A 12,021-nucleotide genomic window follows, 5' to 3' on the forward strand; every position below is an offset into this window, starting at 1 on the left:
CCGTGGATTTTCCACGGGCTAACGACTAATACTTTATAATCGAGAAACAATGTTTATTTATCATCTTGCTTTTGGAAGGCAAAGTTCTTTTCAGTCAGATTGATATTAATAGCTATATTTTTATGTTGTAATGGAAGTTGAAGATAACGTCTGTTCCATATTTCATGTTATGCTTAATCAACCTTATCTCCAGCAGCTTTTCACTTGCCATTCCAGTTAAAGAAGACAAAAAAGGCAATAGTTGATTTACAATGTTTATTAAATTTCACAGACAACCCATATTCCAATATTTCACGTTGAATTAATTTCGCAGGCAGGCCTTACTTCAACCATTTTGTGATTTCTTGATTTCGCAACTATTATCCCACCCACGTGCATGTTTTTTTTACAATACTTTCACAATGTCTGCATATTTCAATCCAATAGTTTATCTTTAAAGGAATGTGTAACTGCTGCCCGCACCAATACTACAATGATGCAGTATTATGCTTATCGTCTAGCTGAAAAATTCAGTCTGATTCAGTATGGGAAGAAATTATTTTCGCAGTTTTGTGTTGATTCGTAAGCTTAAGTTGAAGGTAACAATTTAAATTATATTTGTTCGAATCAAACTAACCTTTGTCAACATCATCCTTGAGTACACTACCCTTGCCCCTGCGCTACATTTCATCACTTCCAAAAGCGTTTTACTTCCTTTGGTTAGAGCGTTTATGGACGATATTAACCTAATGTCATCTTCAGTCTGTGGCGCTCAAAATCTTCTTTCAAGATGCACTACTGCCCTGAAATGGGCTGGCATGAGTTTCTGTAGTGGAAAATTAAGAAGCATATTAATTTAAAAGGGAAGGTCTTTAAACTCGACACTTCTTTCCGTATTCAAGCCATCCGAACCTACGGAATTTTCATCCTTTATTTTATCCATTCATTCATCACATGTCTGTTTTCTGGGTCGCATTATTGACGGTTCTATTTCTGATGCCAGATCAATTGTTGAACTAGATAATAAATTAACAAGCGGCCTTGCCATCCTTAATGGTTTATGTTTAAAAGGTAGCCAAAAAAATTTGGGTTTTAGAAAACTTCCTTATCCCTCGCGTCCAATGGGCAATGCTTATTTACGAACTTCCAATATCCCGTGTCACAAGGAGCAAAAAACATCTACTTTATGACGCGGTAACGGGTGGTTGCCACATATATATGCCATTAAGGTAGGTGCTAGAAGTTACTCTTTGAAGTCTGTAACTTGCTGTTTAAAATCTCTTGGTTTCAGTATCTGCACTGCATCTTTCACTGCACGCAAACTTGGTGATATGAGCATGAAAGGTTCCTTTTGTATCTGGATAGCCAGAGATAAAATAACACAGTTTATGTCAACCGCTTCCCGCAGTTTATCATCATAATTTAAATGAAGTAACAAATGACAATAAAACCCCTCGTTCGAAATTCTATAACATAATGATGATTATGTGACAAAACAACAAGCTGTAATGATAATACTTTTCTGAGGACAGGTGGTTACGTCTATGTAGAGGTTGTGCACTCTGAAGATTCTGAATTAATCCAAAATCTTTCTTGTTGCAAGGATTGGGCGAAATATGCATTGTCCACTTTGACTAATATAAAAGTAATACAGTACACAAGCACACTTCCTTTCTGCATCGAAAGCAAGAGGATTCTGACAACATTTTCCAGCGCTTTAAACTTCCAGGAGAAGGAAGGACGTTGTACGACAGAAAGACAGAAAGACAACAGATTTGGAGGCATGGCTAGAATGAATTTTCATGACAGGTCGTTTTTGACATAATTCTCGCATCTAGTCCACTGTACCGGCACTTGTAACTGCATAGCTCTACTTATTACAACTTCTTTGTTGATGTGCTTTGCTGTTTAGAAAGTAACTTTCGATAAACATAGCACTGCTTTGTTCTTAGAATCTTTAAAGCTTTGTTTATGCCCAGTTCAGCTCTGTCATATTGAAGAGTGCCCATGACAGATTTAACTGCATCCTCAACCTTCCACAAACCTGTTTTCAAAGCGGGGGCACTGCCAGACACTAATGGATTTCTCGAATCTCTTATTAATAAGTGGCCGCTGATCTTAAAACACTTAAGCAAGTGGTGAGACTCTTAATAGGCAAAGGGCAGGGCGAACAGGAGCTATAGAGACAAGTATTTCAGATTGAACTATGGAGGTAAAGTCATTTTCTAATGAAAGTAGATGTTTTTTACTCAAGCCTTGTGACACGGGAGATTGGCAGTTCGTAAATAAGTATTGGTCATTGGACGCAAGGGATAAGGAAGTTTTCTAAAACCCAAATTTTTTTGGCTACCTTTTAAACATGAGCCATTAAGGATGGCAAGGCCGCTTGTTAATTTATTATCTAGTTCATCAATTGATCTGGCATCAGAAATATAACCGTCAATGATGCGACCCAGAAAACGGACAGATGATGAATGAATGGATGAAATAAAGGATGAAAATTCCGTAGGTTCGGATGGCTTGAATACGGAAAGAGGTGTCGAGTTTAAAGACCTTTCCTTTTAAATTAATATGCCTCTTGATTTTCCACTACAGAAACTCATGCCAGCTCATTTCAGCGCAGTAGTGCATCTTGAAAGAAGGTTTTGAGCGCCAGAAACTGAAGATGACATTAGGTTAATATCGTCCATAAACGCTCTAACCAAAGGAAGTAAAACGCTTTTGGAAGTGATGAAATGTAGCGCAGGGGCAAGGGTAGTGTACTCAAGGATGATGTTGACAAAGGTTAGTTTGATTCGAACAAATATAATTTAAATTGTTACCTTCAACTTAAACTTACGAATCAACACAAAACTGCGAAAATAATTTCTTCCCATACTGAATCAGACTGAATTTTTCAGCTAGACGATAAGCATAATACTGCATCATTGTAGTATTGGTGCGGGCAGCAGTTACACATTCAATAATATGGGGTATGGCAACCTGGTTCATCCTTTAAAGATAAACTATTGGATTGAAATATGCAAACATTGTGAAAGTATTGTAAAAAAAACATGCACGTGGGTGGGATAATAGTTGCGAAATCAAGAAATCACAAAATGGTTGAAGTAAGGCCTGCCTGCGAAATTAATTCAACGTGAAATATTGGAATATGGGTTGTCTGTGAAATTTAATAAACATTGTAAATCAACTATTGCCTTTTTTGTCTTCTTTAACTGGAATGGCAAGTGAAAAGCTGCTGGAAATAAAGTTGATTAAGCATAACATGAAATATGGAACAGACGTTATCTTCAACTTTCATTACAACATAAAAATATAGCTATTAATATCAAACTGATTGAAAAGAATTGATGATAATCATATCTTTGACACAAGTCAGATTTTTACTTTCTTTTACGATTTTATGTTTCCACAACGTTTAAATGTCTTTCGATGTAACTTAAGAACTGTTTATGTTTGTTTTTTTCAATTATTTTTCTTCGCTGGCAATTAATTACTTGAATCGTTCCGGCAAAATTTTCTTCACCAGGATCATCAAAAACAAGAAAAGTTCCAAGTACCTCTTCATCCAACCAAGACGCCTTTGACAACTTTTTCTGTTAAAAACTATGTATGTTTTGTAGTTTTCAGAAAAAGTAATACTACGTCTGTTTGCTAGCTAAGTTTTATTTGATTTATTATTCACCGTGCGACATCTGCGAAAATTAAAAAGGTTATTCGCGAAAATTAGTCTACGCGAAATATACAATAAAAGGGCAATCAGCGAATTAAAGCCACGCTAAATACGACGAATATGGCGTCTGTAAAAATTTATCCACGCAAAATTTATTCCACTGAAAATAGCTACAAAGTTTTAAAATCTATGCTGCGTTTACGGTAGAACAACACGTTCTTCTCTTTTATTGTATTTTAACAGATATGCTATGTTTCATCAAATTGCAATTTCAACGCTCTCTATATAATAATGTTTGGTTTTGTGTATGTTTTTCTTCGTATTATTAATATCACAACTTGCATGAGACATAACAGCGTTAATCCAAGCCAAAACGAGTAACAGTACTCTACAATATAGCCAGATACTAAGCTACCTAGTATACATCCGACATTTCTTAGTACATCTCTCATACTTTCCACGTAGGCCTGGTGTTTTGATGACACTAGATTTGCTGCAACAATAACAAGAAAAATTTGTTCTCCAATTTCTACCACAGTTATGCATACAGCCAGCAAAATGGTAAAGATTACATTGCTCAAAATATTTAATTTTGCTTCTATTAAAATGATCTGAAAGCTTCCTGATATGACAACAAATAAAATACTTGCTAAACCAGAAATGTAAACAGTTCTGAGTTTTAGTTCGGTTGATGTGAGAACAAAAATAATTCCAAATACTGTGAGAGCGTAGCTGATATAACATATTGTAATAAAATAGTAAGGGAACTGTAACAAACCAACGATAACTGGGAAACTTCGTGCAAAAGCTACTTGGAAAAATGCAGCTAACACTGTCATTATCATTACAAAAAAAACGTCAAACTTTAGCATAACTTTTTTTAGTACAAACAGAAAAGTTTCTTTTTCGTAACTTTCATTATGGTGTTCTCTTCTTGCAGTTGCTTCTTTTAAATCAAACTCTCTTGACAGATCGCTGGCTAGACCTACAACACTGACTTGAGTAAACATCAAAAGAATCAACGAAATGAAGCCAGAGATGTTGCCAATTGTTATACGTAAACCAAACACTGTTATATTAGCGTATTGAAAGAATTCACCAATGATTGGACCAAAAGAATAACCGACAAAAAAGAAAGCCATTAAAATTGGTATTTTCTTTTTCATTTCGTCTGCTGAATACGATCTAGCTATTTCTGCATACGTCAATGGCTTTGAAATCAGGTTGAACCCCAGCAAAGTTTGGCCAACCAAAGGATAATAAGGTGATATGGGAATTACATATATAATACAACCAACCATACTGATGAAATTGCATATCAATATAATCAACTTTACTCTTCTCGTTTTATCTGCATATCTAGCGACTACCATGGAAAAAAAGATGGGAGGTAAAAAATATACCAAGCTTATAAGTCCAAAAAATAATTCAGGATATTCAGTTTTGATTAAATTTGTTAAGTAGGTCCACAATGTTACGCAAGTAGCAGAACGTTCGAATCCTATCGTAGCGTATTGGATGACATACGCAATCAAAGTACACTTTCTTCTCTTCTTCCATGTTTGGGAGACTTTCGTAGTCATATTTCTTGTTGTAGCTACTACACTGTTCTATCTCTTTTATTCTATAAAGATAACATAAATGTGAATCCTTATTAAAGAAAGTTCAATTACAAGATCTACCTAATAAAAGAGTTTAGATTACCGTAATATTCTAATTAAACGCAAAGCATTTTTTTGAGCGCCCCCTGGAATAAGCGCCCAGCACTTATTAAACGACCCCCTTAAATAAGCGCCCACCTGATGAAAGGGGGCGCTTAATCGAAAACTGGGCACTTATTTGAAAATTTTACTTTCTTATATTGAGAATATCGATGTTATATAAAAAGCAAAATTTAAAAACCCTCTAAAGACTAAAATTTATTTTGTAACATCCTTTGTTCAGTTTTATTTTTTTAGGAAAAAAAACAAAATTAAAAATTACCGTTGTCTTTAATTTGTAAAAAACCAGGAAAAAATTATAAGCGCCCAACACTATATTTTACCCCACATAATGCAGAGGTAGTGTAGTCGCAGCACATTCAGCTTTTAATCATAAAGTTTCGAGTTCGAGTCCCTACTCCGAATCACTTTAAACGTTGTGTTGTCAGCCCATTGGTGTGACCGCCAACCGGCTTGTTTGGCAAAAAAGGAAATTAGAGTAACGCTATACGTATGTTTGGCGGTAATATGTTATACAGGAGAGGAATAGCCAGCCATTAGAATGAAATCCCCGAGCACATTAAAAGTACTTGTTACTTACATATTTACCCATTTACATGCTTTCATGACAAAATGTCTAACATACAAGCAGTAATTTATTATTTCAAGTACATTTATACAGATTCTTAATATATTGAGTAAATAAACTGTTTTTTTCTATAAAGTCCCGTGTATAAATAAGTTTCAAAAGTTAAATTATTAATCCTTATATGTATGCATTGTAAATGGATTAAAAATATTCATAATATCACATGCAAAATAAAGGACTACAGAAAATAATGAAACAAACGAAGTGGGCAATTATAACAATAGACATACCGAACTGAGCTTTCTCGTGTGAGAATTGTTAATTGTTGTAGTGTTAGTGTAGTATTGCATGATATTGTTGTCTAGTAACTTTAAAACACGCATTCTGTTTGGCTGATGGAAGTAATTTGTAAGTGAACATTATGTAATATTTGGTAGCTACAATCATAGTCTGATAGATGCCCAGTCCGCGGTATCTGTTAGGTAAGATCGAATTCTACGTGACAGTCACAGTCTCGCAGTTAATTGTGATTTATCCATTGCCTTCTGAATATCATCTGAAAATAAAGTTGAAGCAATTTAATCTACATTTACGCAACACAATTTGTTTTGATGACAAAAGATTATTCAAATTCAGGTATTTTACCAGTTGTTGATAAACACATTTCCCAAGTTTCTTCGATATGATTGGTAACACCTTGATTTGTTGATTGTAGTTAAGAAGGTGTTCCTCTTCGCTCTTATGAATATGTGTAACCTTGCAACTTTGAAATCTGCTTTAATTATAGAAGTATTTAAAATGGTAAACTATCGGTGGAACTGACTCATTTACACAAACCTTTAGCAGACAAGCTGGAATATTGTCTGTACCGTCTGACTTATTTTTCTTCAGCTTCTGTAAAAACGTCTTCACCACTGGAACCGATACATTAAAATTGACTGCCACATTCTTCCCGGAATTTTGAGGACTTAACCAGGTAAAGTTTGCAGTTAATTCGTTCCATTTTTGAGTTTATCTATTGCAAAGTGGCAAAAGGAACAAAAATTATTTGCAATTTACTTTTCATTTATCCTCTCGGTTCCGTTAATGTTGAATTTAATGTTTGATATATTCCTTTCTGGCTTCGTAGGAGAGATATGTTTCAATCATTTTCGGGGGTTTCAGGGCTTGAAATATTTTCTTGGAGTTAATTTTTACTGTATTCTGTCTTGGCTTTTTTGATCAGAATATTTACGTAGTTTTTCTTCTGTTAATAGACTGACCAGTCGTAATCTTTAACTGATTTTCTTTCTTTCCTTAATAAATTGTCACGATGATTCATTTCGCTTTTAATGTTTCATAGTTTCATAGGTGGTATATGGTACATGTTTATCTACACATGATACTAGTGTTTCTCTTAGAAAATCCCAGTAATTGTCCCAGCTGTCTCCCAGCATTCATTTCAGATTATTTCGGGATTATAATGGATGTAATTTCGATTTGTTAATTTCTTCGAAGCGAACTTTGCGTCATGATGATTTAACTTCATAAAGTGTTTTCACAGTCTGAAATAATCTCAGGAGAATCTGATAATTGAAATCAAAAGGTAGTGAATATATCCTTTATCTCTTTGTAATCGTTCTTTTTAAGAAAATCACAGTCTGATCTCCTAAAATAGTAGCTAATTTTCTTCTATTCATTTGATGCGATTTGTAAAATCTCCTTCACCTACGATATAAAGTTTTGTGTAAATGTTTCGACGAATCTAAAGGTCAATATATAATACCATAGAATACATTTCTTCGCATTTCATTGGATTTCTTGAATGATGGGCCTAATTAGAAACCTGTCTAAAACCCAGAATGTTCTTATATCTTGCTTTAAATTATGCTTTTTTACGCTTTCTATTTGTGTATAAAACGTATACTTAGTCAAATCAGTGTGGCCCTTCTTCTCGCTTGAGTTCAAAATATTTTAAAGTGTGGTAATGGAACATCCATGTGCCATGTTTGTTGATTGTTTCTAATATTTTCTCCTTCTACTGCGTATGTTGTTCCTTTAACAGCCTGAGGTATACATGGAGAGACACTGAAGCTATAACATAAGTTAATTATGTGAAAGGTAGGATAAATCTTTTAGTGGGCGTAAGCCAAATTATGTCGATTAAAAGACCTTAAATATCTTTGAATGTCTTTCCACTGTTACTTGTGCTCTTAAGCTCCTAAACAAAGTCTCTTTTTCCATCAGTACGTAAGGTAATCCATGGCATTATCATTCAATTTTGCGTTAGAATTTGTCATGCGCCCTTAATTGGAGGAATTTTCGTGGATTCTTGACAACAATTAAACTAACGCCTTAAATGGTGTGGGGGAGTATTTTTTGCTGAATTATTTTCAGTGTTGAATAGGTTTTGACAGTTTTTGATGGAAAATGTAGACACAAAGAGAGAAAAAGAAGGACGCTACGGAGATACCCGTCAACGTAAGAAATCACTATTGAAAGATAAAAATCCAGAAAATTAAAAAAATCAGAAATCTCTAAATAGTTCCCGTATGAACAAAACGGACTTAGACGAAACAAAATTTAAAAAACTAAAAAGCTGACCCTACTTTAAAACGAGAGAGATAATTACATCTTAAAGTAAAAAGTTTTACTGACCAAATATATAAAAATATTTTTTATAAGTCCCTATTATTTTGTCTATTGAAACCTCTAACTATAAACTTGCTAAGTATTTTATTATGTGATGTTTTCCCTTAAGACTACTCTACTGCTGATTGGTTTACTTTTATTAAAGAGTCAAGTAAATCTTATAAATTTATGGTTCCGTTCAATGTATATAGTTTGTTAACAAATATTGTTTTGAAAGAAACTATAAATAGAGTTGATTTATAATAAAAATCGAAAAACTAAGATAACTAAAGAAATTAAACAGTTTTTTCCCCGTTACTTCCTTCCCTCATTTCTAGTTTCAGAACTATGTATAATCATGTTTTGGCCATAGGTTTACCATTGGCACCCATTCTAGCAAAAAAAACTCGATGGCAAAATTTATTTCTTGATGTTCTTTTTAATAATACTTCGGATAAGTTTTTTGCATCTAGTTATATCAAACCTATGTACGCTGGTTTACTCAATATATACAAAATTGGCTTAATAAAAACTCAATTGGAAACACTTTGATTAAGTTTCTTTCTGATACTTTAAGTATTTTTGGTTCCAAAACTAGTCAGTGGACATATTTCAAATTATTTAAATCATCAGTTAATACAACGAGAAGTTAGCATCCCTCTGATGTTATATAAAAAAGTTGGCATTTATTGGTAAATATTCCACTATTAAGCCAGGTCCACACCAATGCGAATATGGTAATTCTTATGGTAATTTGCATGTTATGTTTTTCGTATGTTATTCGCACAAATTACATAAGAATTAGCATTCGAATTTATATCGAAACTTTTTGATATTTTTTCATGTGAATAACATGTGAATTGCGAGCATCAAAGCAACACCGCTTGATCTCTCTTAACCCAAATGTTTTGTTTTACAAAGTTTTAATGAATAAAAATGATTTCTGTTATTATTTCTGTTAAAGGAAACAAATGATAAAGCAAAGTAATACTCAAGTCGAAACTTTGCTTTAAACATAGTCATAAGAAAAAAGAACTATTGTTCTCATGTCTTTATGGGCGAGATATACTGGCGCCCAAACCTCCGATCCTGCACAGAACTTCAAAATGGCGCATTTTTAACTGTTGTTTGTGCTGTTGTTTGGACTTCTTGCTTGGTATTTGAGTTTATTTGTTGCAATTTTTACTATGCCTGGCAAAAATTGTGCTATATTTGGATGCCCTACATCACGGAGAAACAAAGAGCTCAGTATTTTTAAAGTTCCACTACCCAATAGTGATGTAAACAAGAAATGGGGGAAGGACTTATTAGCATTATTACGAAAGATAAGGTCATTGATGATCAGCTGAAAAAAAGCATCGAAACATTTAAATTATATATATGTAAACGTCATTTTTCTCAAGAACAAATCTGGGTTTATTCAACTCGCAAAAGCTTGAAAGAAGGAGAGCTACCTCATCTCAATCTTCCACAAAAAAGTATTGCTCAAACCACTTCAAAAGCTCCTCGATCAAGCACTTCAATTTAAAAACGGGAAGATTTTAATATTATTCAAGAACTTTCACCGCCTCCTTCTCCAACCACTATATATAGAAACTTCTTTGACTTCAGTCAACGAATTTTAAAACTGTCATTGAGCAGCTGTTGGCATATTGACATTCAAGACACACTAGTTATTGTTACTTGTACTTCATCTGGCCATATCATCCCAAAGTATGAAATATTCATTGATCAATCTCTCTCGTTTTCATTGAGAATATTTGGATGGATGTTACCTAGCGATCATGAATTGTACACCTCCTATAAAAAGTCTTTTTATAACATCACCATTTCAAATTTTATAGCAGAACTTAATGGTTATAAATTATGTGTTGGTATTGCTGCACCAGATAGTGCTAATAGCAGGGAATTATCCTTTCAAAAGCATGTTATTCCCAAAAAGTTTGATTATTTGACATTTCAACAAAAATCATTCAAGTCAAATCTTCACCAAGATCAATATTATCGCTCAAATGTTTGCAGTATTTTAACTTTGCCTGTGAAACCTAATCCTTGTATCAATTGTACAGCACATAACGTTAAATTCAAATCATCTACAGCCCAGAAAGAAACTAAAATGCTTGAACCAGCAAAGTAAAAAGCACCTATCAATTTCACCTCTCCTGAACGCATAAAATTAACCATTTAAAGTCATCGGTTAGAGTGCAAACAACTATCAGTTCAATTAGTGGAAATGAAAACTGCGATTCAAGTTAATGGTGGCAATGTAAGTCATGAAATAAGCTCTGATTTAGTTACCTTGTTCAGTGGTTGCGACAAAAAAGATGTACCACCGTTTATGAAATTATTTTGGGAAGAGCGACAAAGGTATATTCAATCTTCTTCACCAACTAGTATCAGGTACCATCCAATGATTATTAAATTTTGTCTAAACATGGCTGCAAAATCTTCTTCTGCTTATTCGGATTTGAGATATGATCCTAAGACTGGTAGTGGTATGCTGGTTCTTTCAAGCCTGCGAACACTTCGTGATTGTTGATGGTTCACTCCAGAAATGCTAATTTCATTTTTATTATGGAATTAGGCAGATTAAACCATAATACTACTCAAGGGTAAGTTTGTTTGTTTTTACAATTTTTTTTCTACAAAGTTTAGTGTTGGTAGAATTTAATAATATTTACTAATTGAAGCTAAAAAAGATTACTATATAGCAGCAGCTTTTTTTTACTTGGTAAGCTAAGCCGAATAATGATTTTTATTAAGTGTGTGGCTATAAAATAGCCGTTATGGCAGTTTTTAAAGTTCATGCCTGGAACTAAGTCAACCAGTGTCCCATGTCTGTGCCGTTGCTTGATTTCTTTATTTCAGTTCTTAGTGATCTCTTTTTTGCAGTCTTCTCCGAACTCTTGTATACAACGTGAGCATATGTTCCAGAAGGTTTATACTGACTTCTTTGCTGACTTTGGATCCACAGTATAACAAACACTATTAAAGTTTGACAAAATAGAACAGTTTTTTAACATATCTTCAACAAGATCATGACATTTCAAAGTTGTGCTGAAATGTGAAGTTTTCGATCGAAATATTTTTTCATTTCTAACTATGTACGACATGTTTTCAAAGAAAACATGCATCATCCAAAGCAATTCTGGAACCAAATCAAAAAATGTTATCCCTCAAAGGAAAAGGAAAGCCCGAGTAGATCATTTAAAATTGATGATCCTATCGTAACAGATAAAAACCGTATTGCTGATAATTTCTGTACCTTTTTCTCAACTATTGGTTCCTCTTTATCGAAGAAGATATACCTTCAATTTCGAACTCTACATGGAAAACGTTTCCATGTCAAAGCTACCTTAGATGCGTGAACCTTCAAAAAGTGACTTTTAAGTTCAGTCCAGTTTTTGTTGACGATGTTTTACCGTTTCTGAAATCAATAAGAAGATCAAAAGCATCTGGTGTTTATGACA

The 12,021-nt window shown here is 33.7% G+C and overlaps 1 protein-coding gene across 1 annotated transcript; it reads right to left on the minus strand.

Annotated features, from left to right (window-relative positions):
• Positions 1–3,933: 3,933 nt before the first annotated feature.
• On the minus strand, positions 3,934–5,235 carry LOC130628661 (uncharacterized). Its single transcript, XM_057441645.1, has one exon. The coding sequence runs from the start codon at positions 5,233–5,235 to the stop codon at positions 3,934–3,936; it is 1,302 nt and encodes a 433-aa protein (XP_057297628.1).
• Positions 5,236–12,021: the final 6,786 nt, after the last annotated feature.

Source organism: Hydractinia symbiolongicarpus, chromosome 15 (genome assembly GCF_029227915.1).
Source record: "Hydractinia symbiolongicarpus strain clone_291-10 chromosome 15, HSymV2.1, whole genome shotgun sequence".
Lineage (NCBI taxonomy): Eukaryota > Metazoa > Cnidaria > Hydrozoa > Anthoathecata > Hydractiniidae > Hydractinia > Hydractinia symbiolongicarpus.

What these genes read in the sequence shown, in the direction of transcription:
- LOC130628661 (XM_057441645.1), bottom strand. Translation starts at nt 5,235, where the DNA reads ATGACTACGAAAGTCTCCCAAACATGGAAGAAGAGAAGAAAGTGTACT.